Here is a 21773-nt window from a genome sequence, read left to right on the forward strand (position 1 = left end):
CCTGTAAAGCTCATCCAATCCTCGGATGTCATTTTGACCTCTATGAGAGCTGCTCTGCATGCACACATCATCCAGCACATCTCTGTTCCTGTCTATGCTCAGCCTTGACGGCTTTCACCAGCACGCAGCAGCCACGTGCACACGCAGCTTCCAAACGGCTGCCGTCGTCACAGCGACGCAGCGCGTTTTGTTTCCATCCAGACGGGCACAGCTTCAGACAAAATGGCCGCTCGTCTCTCCCTCTGCCAAAGATGGCGGGCGCATCTCCGTCCGTCTGCCATCTGTGAGTCCGTTCACTGTTTGTCGACTGCAAATTGAGGCTAATTGCATTTGCATAACCTCCGACCATCTTGCCGTCAGCTCGTGCAGATAATCGCCCCGCGATGATGCGCCGCTCTGGGCGAGCGGGAGGGAAGTAACGTTGGTGGTCGTATGCTTTTGTTTTTGGGTGGCGAGGACTGGCGCCCACTGAAACGTGTGTGTGGTAGGCGTTTGATGCATGGGGGGGGGGGGGGGGGAGAGACTGCTGCTACTGTACGGCATGTTAGCGCGTGATTCTGGCATGCTAATGTGACGACGCGGAAAAGATGAAGCCAATTCTCTTTTGTCTTTTTTATCATGCACACACACACACACTCTAATTAAAAAAGGGGGATCCTTAGGCCCAACAAAGTCCAGACAGACAGACCATAACAGTCTAATTTTCATGCACATTGATGTCTGGTTACCATGGCGCCGGACAAATCATGTAGTGGCTCATTTAAAAATAGAATCCAGGAGAACAACTGAGGGACACTGGGAGAATCGTTTCAAAGCCACTTCCAGTAGAAACCAGTCAGAGGGAAGCGAGACGACTGGACCGCTCCTCGTCCGCTTTGGCATTTAAAAAGGAAACCATTCAACATCCGGATGCGATGACTTTTGTCGTCGGAGGATTGAAGCCTTTCGCCATGGCGCCGTTTTTTTTTATGGTTTTGACGGAGCAGGTTTTGTTTTTGGGGCCGGTGGCGTTCATTCCTGACGGTCGTCTGTGCAGCCGAGGAACAATGCAAGCGTTCCGATTTGCATTCGCCCATGGAGGCAGCTGCTGCGTCGTACAGTCACGTCTACTGTGGGCAGCAAAATGGCGGTCATGCGAATCATAGGGTCTGTGTGCCGGTCGTGGGAGCTGAGGGGGGGGGGGGCGAGGAGGATGCAGTGGGGGTTTGATGCGTCTGGTTCGAGAGAGAGAGAGGGTTGTCGGGTCTAGACTGGCGGGTGGGGGGGTCACTCATGGGAGGGAAGATGGAGTAGAGGGGTGTTTGTGTGAGAGGTTATTGTTTGAGAAAGGGGGGGGGTGTCTGGTTTTAAGAGGAACAATTAATGAGGGGCGGCGGGGGGAGAGGGGCCGTTTGTCTACGTTTGAGAACATGTGTGTCTCGGCTATTTGCATAGAGCGATGAGTCCATATGCTGGACCGGCGCAGTGTTTGCACGCTTCCCCCGGGTCCCTCGCGCCTGATTCCAAAGAAAGCCCCGCCCAGTTTTCACCCTTCCACGTGTGACAGTCTCAAAATGAGGAGCATTTAAAACGATAACACCTGATCGCTCCCGCCAGCCTCGTGTCGGTCGCGTCATCCGTCCTGTCCGTCGCACCAGCCAATCTGGAGATGCGCTGCGGCTCTCAGCCAATGGCAGCCCACGAAGCATCAGGAAGAGGAAGGAAAGGCGAGTGGCGTCCATGAAGTTTAACCCTGATGTGCCGGGAAACAGGAACAAGCACAGAGCAAAAACTAAAGATGCCCTGCTTGGTTTTCTTTTCACTCCAAGCATCTTTCCATCCGAGCACGAAACAGGAAGCAAAACAAAACCCGATGATCGCTTCAGCTTCTTTTGTGCGTGCGTGTGTGCGCGTGCACGACATGGGGGTCGCACAATATTTACAGATTCATTTGAGGGAGGTGGAGGCAAATAAAAGCTTCTGAAAGAAATAAAATCGTTAAGAGGGGGGGTCGTCGTGAGGCCCAGACAGCCAGACACAATGCAAAGCGCCGTGATGTTCCCTATGAATACGTCTGTATTTAAAGTGGTCGCCTCCTGAGCCGGAGGTCTGAGTGCGGAGCGTGGGAATGTTGGGGTGGGGGACACACACACACACACACATATGCAGAGTAGTCGAGCGCAGCACGGCGAGACGGCCGTGCTGTAGAGAAGGAGGACCCTAGAGTTCATGGGTCAAGGCCAGTGGACGGGTTGTCTGTGTGTGTGTGGGGGGGGGGGAACTTTAGCTGGGTCTTGTCGGATGCTAATGAAGTTGTCAGGCTGTCTGATGAGCACAGCTGTCCATTGTGAGCCCACAGAGGACGAGTCTGGGTGTAGCCGTCTCCTAGTCGCAGCGGAGAAACCGACAGGCAGATAGACAGGCAGCCCAAGGTCGGGGCTTCCTTACTGAAGGTGTGATTGTGGGGTCTTGTTCTCTGAGCGACGTGGCGGTTGGAGGCTGTCCGGTGCGGTGCCTGTCTTTGTTTCTATGGAGATTTGATGGCAGCTTTGCACGAGTTATCTCCATTTCCTCGGTGAAGGAGAATGTCAAGCGTGCTGCGGTTCAGATGTTCACTCTTCTGTTCCCATTCATTCCTGTTGGCACGTGTGTATTGATCCACCGATGAAAGTCCCCAATAGATGCTCTGTTTAGTAGCGTCCAGCTGTTTCATGAAACTTTTTACATTTTCTGGATGGACAAAAATGGTCAGAACCCAGAACGTCCTGTTTTTGTGATCATAAGAAGAAAACAGAAAAAGTCAGCCCGTCTTTAATTTAAGTATTTTTTTTAACCGCTTCACATTTTGTCTCTTGCCATAAGACCGTAACCCGTTTCCTGAGCAGCGTCGCGTATGCAAAGCGTCTCTGTTGACGTCACAAGGACCTGCGTCCATAAAAGTGTGTCCCTCATGGTGTCCCTTTAAGACAGAAAGCATTACCTCATCAGGAGCTGTTTAAAGGAAGGACGTGCGTGAATGGGCGAAGGAGTGTAGCGCTAACTCTCTCTCTCTGTGCAGGCTTCATTAGCTGCTCGACAGAAAGGGGCCCATAGACCTGTCTCACAGGCACCGGCCCCGGCCCAGTGGGAGGGCGTGTGTGTGTGTGTGTGTGTGTGTGTTTGCATGCGTGTTCTCAAACCATTCACGCACCGCCCGGCCTCATGGTTTCTCACTCATGCCTAAAGGAAGCCCGGTATTGACACTTTTCTGAGTCTCACGTCTCTCTTTGTCCCTCGGTCTCTTGTTTTCTCTCTCACAAGCTTTCCATTATTCCCATTTCACAAATTTTCCTCATTGTGTTTCTCGCTCGGTCGCGTTATCTCTTTATATCTCGGATCTGAACTGGATATTCAGTCGACGGCCAAATGCTGTAAGGAATCTGCTTTTTCCTCCTGGTTTTATCTTAACTTTATGAGACTCAACCTTTACTGACGGAGGGATTCACGCCACTCTATGATTTAAAAAAAGGCTTTACAGTTCAATTGAAGCTTTATTTTATTTTATTTTAGCTTCCATTAAAGCATGGCTGGTGATGTAAATAACACAGAAATGCAGAGATGCTACCGTGCCACTCGGGGAGAATCCTATTTCCAGTCAGGCACTTTGTGCAGGTAGCTATTTGGGGGTCCTCATCTTGTGTGGAGGAGGAGACGAAGGCAGAGGTACTGCAGGATGGTGGGCTAGCAGAGACGATTAGCATGAGCAGCTGCCATAGCAACGATGCTCTTCTCATTGTTGCAGCGCTGCATTAATGAGGCCATCAGATAAACCAATCAGCAGCCTCCGTCTCTCGTGCAATTAAATTAAGAAGCTTCTTTTCTGGATGTTTAAACAAATTCAAACCAACTTCCTAGGAGGCCGAGCAGTCGGACACACGTCATCCATCCCATACCAAATGGTTCTCACGCCGACTCCTGCTAAACCGAAACTGCAGCATTTGCAAAAATTAAATAGTATAGAACATCAATCAATCCTGACATCCGAGGTTCCATAAAATCATCATAATAACAGGAATTACAGATGAAAAAAAATCTGATCTGATGCTGCACTTTGGTTTTGTAGGGCAACATAGTCAAATCTGTTTTATTAGGAAAGATTATCAATGGAGGTGAGGACAAAGTGTGAATATTTAACACATCTAATTAAAGTCTGATTCACATCTGGGTGGCTAAAACTAGGTTGACAGTGTGTGTTTGTGTGTGTGTGTGGGGGGGCACAAAGCTGTGGCCTGGTTTGTGGCTCCAGAGGGATAGAGACACTTCTGCATTCCCCTGCAAAACGAGATAGGATGTGCTCCTTTAACACACACACACACACACCCACACACACACACACACACACTCTCTTCTCAGTGAGACAGAACTAGATTCATGTGGTTTTGTTGTTGAGGCAGCAGGAAACTTCTTGCCCCACATACAAACCTCCTCCCTCACACCGAACTTTGTCGTTTCTGCAGCGTCTCATCGTAAACGTCCAGTAAACTGCGTGTGTGTGTAAGAGACAGCCTGACCTCTGACCTTGTCCTGCTGGGAAGCTTTCATTCCCATAGGCTGCAGGCTTGGTTGTCGCTGTCCCCACACACACACACACACTGCTGGCTCTATTGGTATAGCTGTCCCTCGGCCACCCATTCAGGGCTCAGTCACGGCCACTTAGAGCGCAGCAGACTCGGGGATTCAGACGAGCTGTGATCCAATGACATGTATTTATAATGAGGGGGGCTGCGGGGACGTCTTTGTTGGACGAACACAATGTCAGCATAGGAGACACACACACACACACACACACACACACACCATCCTCATGGATACAAATTCAGACTTCTTCGCTGTCTATTTACACCGCTCCTCCTTCTCCACCTCTTTTAGACACTTTCACACGTTCTCTGTCTTGCCTTCTTGAATTGTGGAGAAAGATTTACCTCATTACCATGACAATATCATCTAAAGGCCGACCTTGTCGAGGAGAGGAGGCGAGGATTTCGGTGGACAGGGGGGGGAGCGTGTTGGAAAAGTTACCGTTAAAAGACCTTCCAAAGGGAGCTTCGAGTCCTCTCCGCGACTCCGGGTCATTTCCTGGAGTGTTTGAATGGACGCAGACGGATTCAGAGAAGAGCTTCTTTATAGAAGTACTTTTATTTGATGGACTGAATGATTAACCCTTTAACCTCTCTGTCAGAGAGTTGTCAGGGTTTCATTTCAACGTCCTCGCCCGTGTTTTTCATGACGGAAGAGTGGGATGTGTCCCGAAAATGCAGCCGTTAAATTCTATAGTTGACCCAGAAAAGAGGTCCGTCCATCTCGTTGGAATTTAGATTTAGAGTTTCATCTAATCTAACGCCCCCCGCCCCCCCCAAGTTGAAACTCCAGGACTTGTTTATTCCTGCAAAAGAGAGAAAGAGTTTTCACAAAGGCATTTAAAATCCAGGATGACAGACGAGGGACGGAGCGAGGGAGCATCACTGAAATGGACTAAAGAGAATCCGCTCACCTGCTTCATCTGTTCGGTTCCTATTATCATTTTTTGCCACTCTTGCATCATTTTTAAGCATAAGGCTGCAGTCACACCCCCCCCCTTCTCTCATGCTTTTGCTGAAATAATAACAAAGGATTTAAGGATTTATCTCATAGCATAACGCACACAATAGCATCAGCATGCTAGCCTGTGAGCTAAAAGCTGTGTGTGTGTGTGTGACGTGCAGGCCAGAGTCCAGGCTCCCCTCTGCATGCATTATCTAGCTGTGGGGACAGCGTGGGCAGAATAAGAGCCCTGGAGAGCCCCACAGCCTCGGGAAGGCCCCTCATAATTGCCCAGTGTCTGAATCCCTGCATCTATCCGGGGGACTGTATTCCAGCACTGAGATCCTCGGTCACGGCCCACCTCCTCCTGCTCCTCCTCCTGCTCCTCCTCATGCCTCGATTTCTACCGTCATCGCTCTGCTGTTGGAGCATTGGTAGAAATATGAAACTGGCATTTAAAAACCTACAGCAGAGAATAAACTTAGAATTTAAAGAATAATGGTGGAAAAATGCTAATAGAAAAAACTGTGCAACTGATTTAGAATTATGAATAAAGTGTGTATTAGAATTAATTACATCCCTTAGCTCTGCTGGTTGGAGCCAATCCTGTTCAGTCAGTGGTGTGTGTGTGTGTGTGTGTGTGTGTGTGTGTGTGTGTCCGCTTGATGCTCTGGACTTTGGAGGTCAAAGGTGAAGGAGCAGGACTCAAACGCATCAGACAGATATTGGCAGTCATGAGGAGGGAGTTCTCCTCTCAACCCCACTTTTTTCCAGAACTGTTGCGTCCTTCCTACCGTGTGACACATGGCTGTGATCAGGTGGAGGTTCTCTGGTAATCTCTGGTAATCTCCCCAGCCTCTCCAGCTGTAGAAACATCGCACTGTTTTGAGTCCGTCACTAATGTCTTGTGTTTTCTTGTGTCTCTGCAGGCTGGTGATGCAGTCAGAAAAGCGCAGAAAAACGTTTGACTCGGATAATCCTGGACCAATTTAACAATTTCTGTTAATTTCCTGCTGAAAATTGAAGTTTTAAATGATCATGAACAACTAAATCTGGCCACGACAAAGCAGAAGCACATCCTAAGATGTGTTTTGATGAATTAATAGATATTACTGTAAAAAATATTTTATACTGTGTAAATACTGTAAAAGAAAGTTCTGTATTTTATTAGTTGTAACCTGTGTACATTGATTTGTATATTGATGTTTATATGAGTTCTGAAAAGTTCCAAATAAAAATTGACAAAGATCAAAATTAACATGTTTCCTTTTTTCATTTGTTTAAATAAAGGTCAGATCTATCAGTCAATTTTAGTCTGTAGATGTCAGGGTTGAATCTGCTGGAGAATGATAATGTGATAAATCTCATCGGAATTGTTTATGTAAAACCTTTTTCAAAACTAAATATATTCAATAAAGATTTAGCTTTGGCACAATGCTTTTAAAATCTTTAAGATCTGTGCAGGTGAAAATGTTTAAAATTTCATCATTTACACTAGATCCTATATATATTTAATAAATGTCTTAAAGTGTAATTCTGCAGCCAAAAAAGTAAAAGTGCTGATTTTTATTTATGTAAAAAATAAACACTGCTAAGACAAGATATATTTGTTTGATGGATTCCAGACTAAAGATAAAGAAATAAATGTTTGTCTATTGAGGCAACACCAGCTAACTGAGCTATTGTCCGGGCCAGGGACAGGAATGTAAATATCTGCTAACTCTAGACAGGTCAAGGTCACGGTCAAGGTCACGGTCAAGGTCTCAAGGTCTCAATTTTCTTTCTATGGTTTTTTTTTTAAAAACATGAAATTTCAATTTGAAATAAATTCTGCATTTTCTTTATGTAGAAACATTTTGGGCCTGTGCAAACCTGCCCTCAAGCCTAGAGAAAAGTAATTTATTCTTATATATTTTCAATAAAAAAAAACATGAAATGCTTAATTATTGATTAAATATGAATACTGTATCTAGTTTTGTAGGGAGAATTCAAAATATCTACATTGGTTTATAAAAAATCATATAAAATATATCTTTGTAGCTCAGTCACAGTAAAACTATATATTTGTAATTAATCTTAAGTGGGTTAGTATCATATTTTTTGGGAAATTTTCACTGCGTTGAAACTAAAAACTTGTGATTTGGGCTAAGATTCAGTTGAAAAAAAAAAATAACAAAAAAAAACATGGCTACTCTTAGCTCAGAAAGGGATAAAGCAAACATCATCTGAATAAATGCAAATTGGCTCTGCCTCATCCTGGCATCATACCAGGTATCTATGGCAACAACCTCTTCTGACAGCCTCCATCCCTCCCTCCTTTAATTAGCCCGCTATCATCTTCTTTTCTTCTGTTTTTTTTCCCACACGTTCCCAGAAATCTGTGGACAAAGAGTTTAGTCCGAGCTCCGTGTCCAGTTTAACAAGAACAGACCAATCTGAATATCCCCCCCTCATCTAGATTAGAAGAGAGAGAAAACATGCTCTAAAATCACCTTTAATCTATTTTACGAAGAGATTAGAAGTAAATATAAAACGGAAATTTTAATAAAATCAATAATTTTATTGAGTATTACTTCGATTCTAAAAGGTTCACGTGGTGCGTTCACGGTCAAGCTCAAAGCGCTTGAAAGGCCTCGGGCAGACATGCATCTTGGCTTAGCACGATAGGTAGTGCTGCAGCGCCACCCACCGGCCACCGGGCGAAGGCGTTCGGTCATTAATGGGGCTGAAGCGCCCGCCACTGGTCATCAGGTGTCAGTACAAAAAGACGAGGGAATTATATTAATAAATCACGTCGCACAAAACTCGAATAAAAAAAACAATGCACAATTGTTCAACGGTTATTAATTTGTTTATGCCTGTTACTTTAATTTCATTCACTATTTTAGATTTTATTTTTATTTTGAGTATTCGGGATTTTTTATTTTTTTTATTGCCCATTTCTGCAACTATCCTATCAAAAATATTGACCGTGAAATCAATAATGTTAACAGCTGAGGCTGATTTTTTTCAGATGCTCTCTCTATATATATTATTATTTTTTGCATTGAGATCAATTTGGGACAGAGACAGTGAATTTGCTGTATTTTGGAGGATGTAAAGATTAAACGCTGCTAAACACACCACAGAGGAGAAACTTCTCTTCATGGCCAGCAGGCAATGTTTATTTAAATGTGGGATCATGTGGTTTTCCATCTCTCTGATGCAACCACTGACTGCACATCTCAGGACATACGCTTCATTTTTGTCCCCATTTTTGTCCTCCTTTCACTCCTTAGTGGAGCTCCAATGTTTACGACCACTTTAAGACCAGCTGTCCCGGCTGGGGGGCGTGAATGCAGGGTATGGGAACGCTTCTCCTGAAGCCTGCCGGGGGGCTGCGCCAGACATTCTAAGACTCTTCCCGGGATGCATTGCTGGAGAAGATTCAAGATGAGAAGCTGATAAGGACCAAATGAACCCCAGAGAATTAACATCCAGTTTTATTTGACAAATTCAGCATTTGGAAACTCAGAACAGAAACGCCATCATCACAGGAGACTGGACAGACGGCGCTGTGTGTTAGCGAGGTTACATTCAGTTGGCACAAATCAAAATTAACAAATCAACCAATGTACAAATAACACAAGATAATGTGTTGTAAACATGCAAACAGCACCGTCGCATGTCTGCACGTCTGTCTATGTTCGGATTTGCGTTCACCAGTGCAAAATAAAATCACATCTTTACCGGATTTTGTTGTCCGAGTGTCGGTGTCAGTTTCTCAGGAAAAAAACAACTTAAACATAAAAAAAAAAGCACAATTATTTGGCATCATATGATTGTCAGGTTCGTTTGTTTGTTTTATTAGTGTTTTATCACTTATTTACCCATCACCTCTGATCTCAAGGAGAATCCTTGTTCTTCTAATTGGAATCGGGGTTAAAAAAAAAGAAAAGAATCAAATGCTCTTTCAAAAATCTTCCTACATTTCTCAAATCGGTTCTGGACCGGCTGGAATGGATCACACAGCGTACCGTCCAAGGCAGTTTGTACGTTTTACAAAACTGATATACAAAAACTGCACCTGAAGTGAAACATTCAGGTTGAACACCCCCCCCCCCCCCCCCACTAACTAATGCACCTTAACTTCAAGACCAGAGCAAGGCTAAAAAAGAGAAAAAAGGAAGCAACCTGGACGTAGCTCAGTCGTGAATAAACGTTACTCTTCCTCGTTAGGCACTTAAATCGGTAACTTTCAGTCGCTGAATACTTCCTGTGGCTTTGGATCGGAACACGGGCTTCACTTCTAGCTTAAAATGTAAATAATATACAGATCGATCATTCTAGTGTTTCCCAGTACCACCACCATCACGCCCTTTGTTCTGCTTGGCTCAGCCCCAAGCCGCTCCGGGACCCGGACACCCCCCCCACCTCGGTATGTGATCTAAGTATAGGATCCATTTCCAACAGTGAGCCTGCATCGGGTCCGTTTAAACCCTCAAACCCCGACTCGGAAGCAGTCCTCATAAAACACTCGCCTGAGAATCTCCTCGCACGCTACCCTAAAGCACAACAGGCAGAACACGGATAATAAACCCCGCCTCCGACTGGACCTCCGTGTGCTTAAACATCGCTCCGGCTCGACAAGCAGAACCTTTAAAAAGGAGAAATCCAGTTCATCGTAAGACCCGTGTTCAAAGTAAACGTGCTGCGGCTTCCACACAAACAGCAGCGTCTCACGCCGATAAAAACTAACGCCGCTTCAGTCAAGCTTAAGAACGAGTTGGAGCACCGCTAGCTTTTCAGTCCGCATGTAATGAAATGATAGAAGACGGTAGAATGTCTTGTTTTTACCATCCACACACTCTTCCAGGGAGCTGATAGGTGGGTTCCAGTGTAAACGGTCAGATTATCTACAGATTATTTACTGATCTGGCCGTCGTACGATCAAAGCGACAATCGATCGTCTGTTGGCAGAGCGACGGCGGCGGCGTGTGACACAAACGGCGGTCAGGTCTGAGAACAGAATAGCTGTTAACACCATTAACGTCATGCAATCTGCAAACACTAGTTAAATCCTAATCTCTGGTGGGATTACGTTAAAGTTAACGGGGGCGTATTTCCTCCTATTAAATCAAAGGCATCCTAAAAATGGGGGGGGGGGGGGTTAAATACATGGGCAGGGTTTTGCCACGAGGACAAAAGTGTAGTCATTCTTGTGTACAAATACACACACAGAGATCACTGAGCATATTGCACTTCGATGTACGTGACAACACGCATTCATGTACCCACGAGTCCTGAGCAGGGTGCGTTTGATTCGTACACCCGCATCACTCTCATCCCCGGTGGAGCCCCCCGCCCCCCCTCTCTGTTCTGCTACTATCGTGCCAAATAGCCCATCTGATGCAGCTTCCTCAAGAGGTTCTGCGTGAGGTCAAAGGTCGTGAAGCTGATCCCCACCGCGATGGGCCCCTTGACCCAGTTCATGCTGAGGCCCTTGTAGAGCCCGCGGACGACCCCCTCCTCGGAGACGATCTCCCTCATGGTGCCCAGGATGGTGCCGTACGTGTGACCCGTAACGCCCGCCGTCTGCATGCGACGCCGCACCACGTCCAGAGGGTAAGAAGCCGATTGGCCGATGAGCCCTGCGCACGCTCCAAACGCCAGGCGCTCGAGAGTGTAGGGCTGCGGGCGCCCGCTGTGCTCTGCGTGGAAGAAGGAGGGCGCAGAGACGCATCGCTAGCATCAGCAAGCGCCAAAGAGGCTGGAGACGAATCCGCGTCGATCCGCTGCCTTACCGGCGTGGAGCTTCTTCAGCGTCTCATAGGTAAAGAAGCTGAGGCCAGCGTAGGGCACCACCCCCAGGACGGTGGGCGTGAAGCCGCGGTAGAGCGTCTTCAGGCCCTCCTCCCGGGATATTCGCACAAATACATTTAGAATGTTGCTGTACCTAAACAGTACGGCAAAAAAAAAAAAACATGTCACAGCACGCAACTACAAAGGCGGTCACGTGTGAAAACTGGATCATATTTAGAGCCTTGAACAACTTCCAGAGTTCCTTACCTGATCTGAGACCTGCTGGAAAAAACATCCTGGCTTTTTAAAACACCTTTTAAGATATTCCTAATTTATTCCCCCCCCCCCCCCTTTGCGTGTGAAATATCCAGCGATGTTACCATCTTACATTTCCTTTGGCGTCACGGCCATCCTCGCTCGCACCATGTCCAGAGGATAGGTCAGCATGGCCGCCGTGGTGCCGGCCATAGACCCCGCCAGGAACCGTGGAATTGGAGGCAAGTGTCTGGATCAAGCGATCAGACACGCAGCAGGGTGTTACCACACAAGACATTCGGGAAGTACTTCAGTGAGCGCGGACTTCGTTCAATCCCGCCGGCGGCAAACGGGAACTTACTTCCCCTGAAACCCGCAGTAGCCGCCGAGCGTCTGCTTGTACTGCTCGTGCGCGCAGAACTGGATGGCGGCGTACGGAATGACTCGCACCATGGTGGCGGAGTTGCCCCGCCACAGGCTGAAGAGGCCATCCTTCAGGTAGGTGCGGTAGATGAGCCTGTAGGCCTCCTGGGAAGCAAAGGGCACAACGCTCGCACACCCACCTCCTCAAGCCCAGTTGATGATGAAGCATACATTCCGACGCGTGAATCTAAGAGTCAAATCAATCATACCATGGCAGAGAATCTTGCTGAAGACACTGAAAAACAGAACAAGGCGAAACATAAATGACATCCGATTGCTATGAGTCCCCCCCCCCCCCCCCCAGGAATCTTTACAGGTGATATGAGCTGGAAGAGACGATGGTCATATAAATGGTTATTTCATTCCATGTAAAACGCTACAAAGCGCCGACAAACAGAGGACGACTCAATAAACGACTCTTCTTGCACGCCGCCAACCTCGTAGGAAATGCTTTCGTACGCACCGAACACACCTCGGACGGCCGCAGTGCGACTCTTGTTTATGTGCGAGTATTTCCGGACTTGCCTTGAAAGATGATCTTCGTCCTGTCCAACGGGGCGACAACCGTCTTGGCCACGGCGCCCGCCAAAGCGCCCGAGAAGAGCGAGATGACGACGGAACGAGTGTGTTTCAGGCCCTGCAGAGAAGTCGAGATCACGGGTCACTGGTACCAAAAGGAAAACAGTCCTTTCAAGATGATCTTTTTTTAAAACACACTAGTCTCATTTTTCAAAGCAGCAAATCTAGAATGTTTGAATGAACAACACACAAATATCTTTCATGTAAAAGGTGAGGGACGGATGGCGTGGATAGAACTCGACCTCATCGGTCACTTCTGACTGACTGGAGGAAGCCCGCGGCGGCGCGTCCCCCTGCGCGAGCGGCGCCCGCTGTGCCTGGACCCCACCGCCCATCCCTCAGGACTACGCACTGAGCCTGCTCAGAAACGCCAACCGCCAGGAGGGGCAGCGACACCCGGGGCAGAGAGCTGCAGTTCAGAGGGGCAGAGAGAGCGTGAAACTTTATTCGACTTCACAAATACAAACGTGGAAAAGAACTACATATCATACCAAATATTATCAAAAACGTTCCCATCCCATAAAGATGCTGAAAATACTTCACTGGTCTGCTAAAGCAGCCAAATGGAATTCCAATTTCAGAATTCTGCAGTTAGAGTTTAAACTAAAAGAAGGAAAATAGTATCAACCCTTAAACCAGCCCTTTTTTTTTTTTTATTATTTTAATTGTTTTCAAGCTCTTAATAATTTGGGACCATCCTGTGACGCAGATTCCCTGTCGTTTTATAATCCCTCACAAATTTCCGACATGTTCTAAAGCTGGGTTCTTCAACAACAAAATAATTAACCGACACCTCGGCTGCCTTTAAACAGCTTTCACTAGTTTGAAGGTGAAATAAAGACACGATATTCTTTGAGGTCAGACAAGTTGACGACTTGAAGATAAAGCAACGGCTTAACAATCTGCACATTCCTGCCCGTCGTCAGAGAAGAGTTGCATGACGTGAGCTTTGTCTGGAGCCGCCGCACTCCTTCTTTTCATTTTAATGTGTGCAGAAAGTAAACGCAGGGTTAAATGATATTTACGTGTACATATTCACATTTATACTGATGTAATACTGTAATAAAATAAATGTTTGATCCCTTCCAGCAGCCTCCATTCTCATGATCAGCATTCTACAGGTCCCGACCGTTGGCTGCCTCGGGTTTAACTGCCATATCTCCATATGGCAGGTTAACGCTGCCCTTGTGATCTCAGCGTGTAACTTCCAATACGCACCAACGCCTTCCTCTCAAATTATTAACTTTGTCAGAACAACAGTCCAGAACCTGAAGATACTGAATGAGGAGAGAAAAAAGTGCCACTTTTGGCCTTTATTTTTATTTTAAATAAATAAAGATTAACTCGATGACGATCATCAGGTTGCGGATTACCTCCACAAAAGGAGGCGCTCGGATTGTTGTGCAGGATAACTTTAAAACCATAAAACCGAGTGGCGCTCCTGAGCTTCTGCTGCAGGTCAGTGCAAAGGGACACATTCAGTCTTTCCTCTTCTTTGTTTGCTGTTCTATATGAAAAGAAATCTTATTTTGGATGTGCTATTTGGGGCAATTTGGTGAATATCCAGATAAAAAACCTGCCTCCTCCAGATTCAAATGTTTGTTAAATAAATCCAGAAACCCTAAATGATGCTTAAATGAGGTTCGAGTCTGTAACTTGAGTGTTTAAACGCGCATTATAGTTGTTTTAAAGCTAAATTTTAAAATTTTGGAAGAATCTATAGTTTGGTGGTGTTGTGTTTATTGCATTTTGATTGTTTTGTTGATGCTCATTCACAGAAATGAATCCTGCATGCTATAATTTCCCCTGTCGCACGCAACGCTGTTTCCACTCATGTGCGTTAACTCTGCACCGTCCAGTCCGAACTGGACCAAGAACAGCCAGCTTTGTTTATCCAGCTAACGTTAGCTTGTTGGCTGCTTACACGGAGCTCGACTCCTTACCTCGAGGAGACTTTGTGACGCTTTCGAGACCCCTCTTAGATCTCTCCTCTTAGATCCCTCTCCTCTTAGATCCCTCTCCTCTTAGATCTCTCCTCTTAGATCCGTTTCGAAAAAGTGTCTTTGGAACTTAGCAGGCTGAGCATTAGCTAGCAGTTAGCATACAGTTGCATTATAATCAACGCTATTCCAGCAACAATCTTCAAGCCCGCTTTAGAAAACGTCTTCTAATGTCCAGGCACCGTTCTACACATGTGTCCGTCATTCTGGAGGCCTGCAGCGACTTTAGGTGACTGACCCCGTCCGTCCATGCTGCTGGTTTCCTCTCGTCACTACTTCTGTCAAAAGGGACCGAGGCAGCTAGCTTGACAGGAGCGAGAGGCATTATGGGTAACGAAGTTTGAAGAGGGGTATTTTTTGATAGGTCGGTAAAGGGGCGGGGTGAGATAAAATTAGAAACAGTTAAGTGTGACTTGTTTTTTTTTTTTTTTTTTTCAACGAATGTTATTTAAAATTGTGTTGTCGTGAATTGTCTTTATTTGTCATTATTATTATTATTTGTTATAAATTCATTGGCGGAAGTATACACGAAGAACAGACGACGCCACACACAAGGAGAATCGTGGTTAAACATCTACGTTTTATTATAATCATGCAGAATGTGGCATTAAATACAGACACTGGTCCAATTATCAGTTCTCAGTGAACAAAATAAAACAAAGAAAGAGAACATTTGTCTCTGGCAAACACAAAAGACCTTCAATGCTATATGTAACCTTTCAAAGGGCATCGTGTGGCACAAGCGACTTGCTCACGAGGCATCTTTATCGCTGCCTTTTTAACAAATATGTCGAGCTACAGCATGTCTAGCACCATCGTGACGCTTTTTCCTGGGTGCACGGGAACGACTTCCGCTGCTTTCAGTGAGACAGGCTGCCATGTTTGCCCGTCCACAGCTCCCTGAACTCCACCTGGCATCCCAGATCTCTGAGGGCCGCTTTACCCACGTCGCCACAGTCCTGATGGTTCTTGATGGCCTGGGCGATCAAGGCCTCTGCCCCCATCTCCAGGATCTGTTGGCTGCAGCTTTGCGTACGTGAAACCAGGTTTCTCAACAGCATGCATGCCTGTTTCTGCTCGTAAAGAAACAAAAGAGGGGATTAAAAAGAGCTGATTAGACTTGCCTGATTTTTTTCCGAGCACATTGATTATTACCTGCACATTGACCGCCTCAGTATGCGCTTTCATGCTCTGAATAGCCGCCAAGGCGCCGCCGTTCTCCATGACGACTTTGCAGTTGTCGGGTTTACGCAGAGCCAGCACGGAGAGGCACGCACAGCCTTGCTCGCACACCTGCGGCGGGAGGTGAACACGATCTTAGAACGTCTCCTGAGACTATTCATGCATCAGATTAAGCACGTCTTTAATTCCTCGTTCGCAATCCATCAGCGCGCAGCCGTGACATTACACTCACCGCAGAGTTATTCACGTGTCTGTTCATGGCAATGACAATAAGCTGGACTCCGCCGACATGAACCGCTGCGTCTTTCACGTCGTCATTTCCCGCTACGGCTCGTATCGCGCCAAGGACCTGACGAACCAACTCCTGAATGGGAAGAACGAAAGACAAAAAAAAACGTTTAGCGAACAGAAGATGTAAAGATGAATCAGTTAGAGTCCGGATTCTTGGGGGGGGGTTGGTTACCGGTGACTCGTAACTGTCTGCAAGCAGAGTCATCATGAGCTTCAATCCACCCAGATCGCAGATGTCTTGGCAGAACTCATTCCGCACAGCCAGACGAGACAAAGTTGCACAAAGCTCACTCAGAATAGAAGTGTTGTCGACGTGCGCTGCGATGGAGGAACAACAAGAACGGAGTTACAGAACCAGAACCAGAATCTTCTCCTACGAAGATCCAGAAAGGAGTCCGACGCTCTAATCCCGGCTGCACAGCCACACAGACGAGCCGTCAGTTTCACCCACCTTTGGCCGCGTCGATTAAAACCTTCAATCCATCGTGCTGCAGAACAATACTCTTCGCGTGCTCGTGCGCTTGTCCGAACGCAACGCGCACATCGTCGTCAAAGGTCATGACCCTGAGAGCCGCAGAGGCCTCCTTGACCAGCTCGGCGCATCCACTGTGTTGCCTGACGGCGTCGGTCAGGAGAGGCAGGACGCCGTCTTTAACCAGATCCTGCCTGTTCTGTTCGTGTTTCAAACAGCAGTGGCGCACAGCTTGGACGGCTCGGCGCGTCACCGAAGGGTCCGCCCGGTGCGTCTTCAGGACGTCCAAAAGGAGTCGCCGGCCGTCCGCGTCCAGCAAGTCCGGCTGTCCGTCTGTCAGAGCAGCCAGAGCAGAGAGGGACGTCGTCAGGGCCTCCCGCTCCGACGAGCTTTTGGCACAGTAAGAGAGGATGACAGGGTAGGCGTCTTTTTGGGCAGCGAGGTACCTCTGGCCAAACCCAAGCGAGCAGTGCGCCGCGAAGCGTTTTACGTCCGCCATCAACTCTGTGACATCGTCAGAGTCTTTTCCAATCCGGAGGGAGTCCAAAACCTGCGAGTGAAAAGAAGCAGACGTACGGCGTGAGAGTCGGACGCTTTCGCGGCGAGCGGATGTCATCGGTGAAGACGAGCCGGGATTCACCTGTAAGACTTCGTGCTCCTCGGACGAGCTAGTCGGTGCAGCTTTTACGATGCAGCTGAGATCCACACCTGCGAATCACAATTCACGGTTTTGGATGCGTTCTTCACCGCCATGTTGGATTCAGGGATAACAATACACAAAGGTTTGCGTGTTTCCGCTATTACCTTGAGACTCGAACTGCTCCACGGCGTCCCGCAAAGCTCCATCGGGATCCATCTCAAATTCCTCCATGTTTTCCTTGACGGCAGCATCAAAGGTTTCCTGCGTGATCCTGCGCTTCGCCATTTTCGAAAACAATTCGGGATAACGGTGATGTCGAAAGGCGTCAACAATCGCGCTGATTACGTCTAGCCAAAGTTAGCATGTACTAGCTACTGTTAGCAAGACTGTGTTTGTTGCCTTACCGACTACGGGTGTTGATCTTTACAAAACTAACGTCAAAACTCACTTCTAATTATACGAAGAAATACTATAACCCGGAAACGCCCCAGTGACACAGAACCTCCTCAACTATCGATGAAACGACGTCCATTGTTGATTTACGCACTTTACGTACGTGTGTTGTAACGTTGTTTTCTTGCCTCTAAAAAGAAAGCGGGCGAAAGGCGTACATTTTGCGTAACAACATAAGTGAATAGGAAATCCCTCCTAAGGTGCCACTCGGTAATACTCTCGGTGGGAACATAGGATAACACCAATAGAGTTCCGCTATAATAGGAACGCTCAGAGAATGATTTCGGTTTCGATTTTTATGAGCACTACAGTTGATTACTTCATCATACAAACTTGCCTCAGGCACTAGGTAACATCAAGAAAACTCTCCATAGTGACAAGTCAAACAGCACTACTGCAAAAGTGCAACCATGAGGGGACTCGAACCCTCAACTTTCTGACTCGAGGTCGGACGCCTATCCACTAGGCCACACGGCCGGCGGATTGCGTGAAGCTTTTACAATTTGTCCAAACACCTGGTGCTTTAGAACAAAGTTGTTCTTCATCACTTCAGTGACAATCAATCAACAAAATATTTTATCAGTTTTGATTTACTTAATGAGCATCAACATATTTTAGTTATCTAAATAAATAACACATTGTTGCCTTTTAAATATTTCAGGAAAGCTGGAGTCATTTGGGATTTGCTATTATGTTTTGATAATTTCCTAAAAAAATAAATCAAAACAGTGGAAATATCTGTTTAAAAATGCTGGCATTGCTTTGTAACGCTTTGAAGAACTAACTTCTCTAGCCAGTGTGGGGTTTGAACCCACGACCCTGGCGTTATTAGCTTTTACTGATTTCGTCCAGAGGGTGGCAGCACTTATCAATAAATTGTTCTGTCGTCGTGCGCCCCGAAACTATTTACGCCTAATGCCAGTGTTTTGGTCACGTGTGACATTTCCATCCACGTTTATCGCACTGATTTAACGCACTTAATGCAGTGTCGCATGAAGTCAAAGTGTGTCAATGAAATAACACAAGTGTGTTTTATGACAGACTGTTATGTTGCAAGCCTCCTTTTGCTTTATATGTAATAAATGACTATTGGTTCACATTGACTGATCTTTACATGATTTTAAAGCATTAAAGTTTTTTTTTTTTTTTTTAGAAATAACTGGTAGAAATAACATTTTATTTCTATTTCTAATTAGCAAATTTTTTTGTTTTCTTTTGTTTTTAATGGCTGGTGTTGGTCATCTGAAATATAACAGTATGGATGCCATTTATCATGCTAGTTATAAACTCACCGTCTGCGTTGAACATTCTCTATTGTCCTTTTTACGGGGCTTAACATTCACGTGTGTCGCTTTTGATGAATTAAAATAAAGTACAGTCAGTTGATTTTATTCTTTTTGCATAAGCCTTTAAGATAAGATCATGGAACAAGTTGGCAAATTAAATAATTATGAGATCAAACTATTCAAATCAAATGATCAAATTGTTGACCAGGAGGTTTTTCACATGACACATCACAGAGAGTAGCAGTGTTGTGTTTCACAAAACAGTGGATGCTTGGGAATGTAGAAAGCATTTAAAAATCTAATTTAGAAATGATCAGCACAAAATGCCCTCGCTTTAATTCAACTCTTTAAAAGGTTTAAGAGGTTCAAACTTCTATTTTTAATCTTAGTCGTAAAACAGGTTGAAAAGCATACAGGAAATACAAACATGTGATGCAAATTCACACAAATTACTCGTTGATCTATGCGCAAATTCATTATTTATATAAAAGCGCATAATTCCATTAAACTTTAAGAATCTTCTATTCCCTGCCGGAGAAACCACGTTCTCCTCCCTAAAGGAAGAGAGAAGTGAAAAGTTTTGGGACGCCGTAAGCCTCTCGGACGCAGCCGAGTGGAGCCATTTCCTGCCAAATAGTGCGCCGGTCTAATCGTGACTGCAGCAGCTACTTCCTGCATTGTAACAGCACTTAATGAGGATTAAGACGAGGCTGTCATGACGTCAGAGGCGGCCATTAGGCCTCCTCGACGTGGAGATAGGGAGGGAGAGGAGAAGAAAGGCTGAATTACCTCTGCCTCTATCTGGGGGGGGGGGGGGGGGGGGCAAAATCTCAAATAAAATAAAAATGTTTGTGGTGGAAACTGATATAATTGCGTCATCAAACACAAAACAACACTTTTTCTATTTTCATGTTTTGGATCATGATCCTGGGGGGGGGGGGGGTCATGATAACTGCATGGCTTTGCCCGAATGGTGACGTTCAGACAAGACGGACTGCAGCCTCCGGAGACGAGGAGGCAGGACGAGAGGAGAGAAACAATCAGAATTGATGACACAGCATCATCTAGGTTCTAGAGAAAGCTCTTTATTGTCATTTTAAAAGAACAGAATGATGCTGACAGAGCACTGGAACGCCCCCCCCCCCCCCCCCCCCCCCTACCTGCTAGAGAATAACAACTCCTACCCGTTGGAGCCCGTCGGTTCAAACACATACATGTGCAGTTTGAACATATTCCTAATCCGAGCGTCCTCTCACATTCTACCGAGCCAAAGAAGGCCGGCGCCATCAATAATCTCCTCTCTGGAGAAAATGGAACCGTTCTCTGAGGAGTTTCATTCAAATCCATCCGGTAGTGGCAAATTGTAACGAACTCTTCTCCGTTCATGTGACCAAAACTTTCCAACAAGTCTAAAGAAAATCCTTCAAGTGGGGTTTTTTCCAGTCAAGAAAACAAACAAAAAAAAACCATCACCCCTTGGGCAGAAGTACACAAACACGTACGTGATAAACCGGATACTTCTGTCCCGAGGCCTCCCGAAAGGCAAACCGGCTTTTCTCTTCTGGTCGTCGTGTCGACTGCGCCAGTTAGTGCTTGCACGCTCCTGCGACTACTGTTGAATTTGTAAATGAATCTTTGTCTATATGTCGTGTGTGTGTTTTTGTCTTGGCCTCCAGTGTAACCCGATCCAGTGTAAACACCAGACAGACGATGGAGCGTTTCTGAGCTGCGGCTTGTTGTTTTCTTTCGTGTCTAATGTTTATTAGGAAGCAGCTAAGATGCCTCTAGCCATCATATAAGGTCCCCTGCGCTAAACGTGGATTGTGCGTGCGTGTGCACGTGCGCAAACGCGTGAGTGTGTGTGTGCGCTGGAGGAGATCTCGCCCCCCGGATATGGTTAGTCCTAGCCTTTGGTGCTTGATGGTCAATGGCGAACGTGATGTGATCAGGTCGCTCCTGGTGCGCACGAGGTGCGCATGCCCACAAAGAGGACGCAGCGGCTCCATGTGTGCGTCGAGAGGCGCATTATTTGGCAACAGACGCGGCAGTGAGGAGGGCCGAGAGAGAGAGAGAGAGAGAGAGAGAAAAGAGGATATCCCCTGGATTTCTAAAAAAAAGCATCGATTTATCGAGGTTAACTGCAGATTAAGCTTCCTTGGGCGGCCATCGGCGAAGCGCAGGCGACGACGCGACCCAGTAAGTTGACAGACGGGGGGGGGGGGAAGTTTGTGTCGGAAGTGGATCAAGGGGGGGGGGAGCGTTGTTACCCGGAGCCGTCGAGAGGAGCCCGGTTTTCTCCTCCACCGCTCTGTGACCATAAAGACGCGGATGGGCTGGTGAAAAGTAGCACAGAGCCCAAAGGTTGAGCACCGGGGAGGGGAGGGGGGGACCCGGCGGGAGGGGGGGCGCTTCCTACGCGCAAATGTATTTTATTGGAGCGTTACGCGTGCCAGCCTGTAACCAATGCGCCCCGGACCTGAAGTCGGTCAATGAGGTAAGGATTAGAGCGTCTCGGCGCTAAACCGAGTCCGCGGGCCGGGCCGGTCCGGTGACCCTCCCCCCCTCCCAGGTGTCCCGGGCGAGCCTCACTTTTGGGTTACTGTCGGGTGAGAGTTTAAGCTCCGTGCTGGAAGGCAGGTTAAGGATTCGGGCTCGGTTCTGGTCTCGTAGGGGGGGTTGGGGGCGGCCGGAGGACCCAAAGCGCTTAAACTCGTCTGCAGCCCTCGGCGGTCGGACGTGGCCGCTTCCCCTCGCCGTAACGCGGCTTCGTGTTTCCGTCTGCGCGGTGTGAGCTAGCGTTAGCCGCTATGCTAACCGCTGACACGCTCGCCTCCTCTGAGGCGGTGTCAATAATAAAAGCCGGCTGCCTGCAC

The 21773-nt window shown here is 46.9% G+C and overlaps 3 protein-coding genes across 3 annotated transcripts in view; 1 reads left to right on the top strand and 2 right to left on the bottom strand.

Moving 5' to 3' along the window:
• Nucleotides 1-10902: 10902 nt before the first annotated feature.
• slc25a42 (solute carrier family 25 member 42) lies at nt 10903-12911 on the bottom strand. The gene is made up of 7 exons (XM_068749166.1): nt 12831-12911; nt 12523-12634; nt 12207-12232; nt 11936-12102; nt 11708-11824; nt 11322-11473; nt 10903-11228 (listed from the first exon to the last, which is right to left on the bottom strand). Exons 1-7 carry the CDS (start codon nt 12909-12911, stop codon nt 10903-10905), a joined length of 981 nt encoding a protein of 326 aa, XP_068605267.1.
• Nucleotides 12912-15142: 2231 nt separating this feature from the next.
• On the bottom strand, nt 15143-17446 carry armc6 (armadillo repeat containing 6). The gene is made up of 7 exons (XM_068749159.1): nt 17326-17446; nt 17162-17229; nt 16501-17071; nt 16222-16367; nt 15991-16122; nt 15732-15869; nt 15143-15649 (listed from the first exon to the last, which is right to left on the bottom strand). Exons 1-7 carry the CDS (start codon nt 17444-17446, stop codon nt 15437-15439), a joined length of 1389 nt encoding a protein of 462 aa, XP_068605260.1. The 3' UTR covers nt 15143-15436.
• A 3589-nt stretch (nt 17447-21035) lies between these two features.
• Nucleotides 21036-21773, top strand: part of LOC137904939 (transcriptional repressor p66-alpha-like) — a 17340-nt gene continuing 16602 nt past the window's right edge. Inside the window, exon 1 of the mRNA XM_068749157.1 lies at nt 21036-21096. The gene's annotated coding sequence lies outside the window, so the exon portion shown is untranslated. The remainder of the gene's footprint in view (nt 21097-21773) is intronic.

Source organism: Brachionichthys hirsutus, chromosome 15, assembly GCF_040956055.1.
Source record: "Brachionichthys hirsutus isolate HB-005 chromosome 15, CSIRO-AGI_Bhir_v1, whole genome shotgun sequence".
Classification (NCBI taxonomy): domain Eukaryota; kingdom Metazoa; phylum Chordata; class Actinopteri; order Lophiiformes; family Brachionichthyidae; genus Brachionichthys; species Brachionichthys hirsutus.

What these genes read in the sequence shown, in the direction of transcription:
- slc25a42 (XM_068749166.1), bottom strand. Translation starts at nt 12,911, where the DNA reads ATGGGCGGTGGGGTCCAGGCACAGCGGGCGCCGCTCGCGCAGGGGGAC. An exon ending in CAGCAAGATTCTCTGCCATG is followed by an intron (nt 12,103 to 12,206) that starts GTATGATTGATT and finishes TTTGCTTCCCAG; the next exon opens with GAGGCCTACAGGCTCATCTA. An exon ending in GCTGAAGAAGCTCCACGCCG is followed by an intron (nt 11,229 to 11,321) that starts GTAAGGCAGCGG and finishes TCTTCCACGCAG; the next exon opens with AGCACAGCGGGCGCCCGCAG.
- armc6 (XM_068749159.1), bottom strand. Translation starts at nt 17,446, where the DNA reads ATGGCGAAGCGCAGGATCACGCAGGAAACCTTTGATGCTGCCGTCAAG. An exon ending in GACACGTGAATAACTCTGCG is followed by an intron (nt 15,870 to 15,990) that starts GTGAGTGTAATG and finishes CTCCCGCCGCAG; the next exon opens with GTGTGCGAGCAAGGCTGTGC. An exon ending in CTGAGGCGGTCAATGTGCAG is followed by an intron (nt 15,650 to 15,731) that starts GTAATAATCAAT and finishes CTTTACGAGCAG; the next exon opens with AAACAGGCATGCATGCTGTT.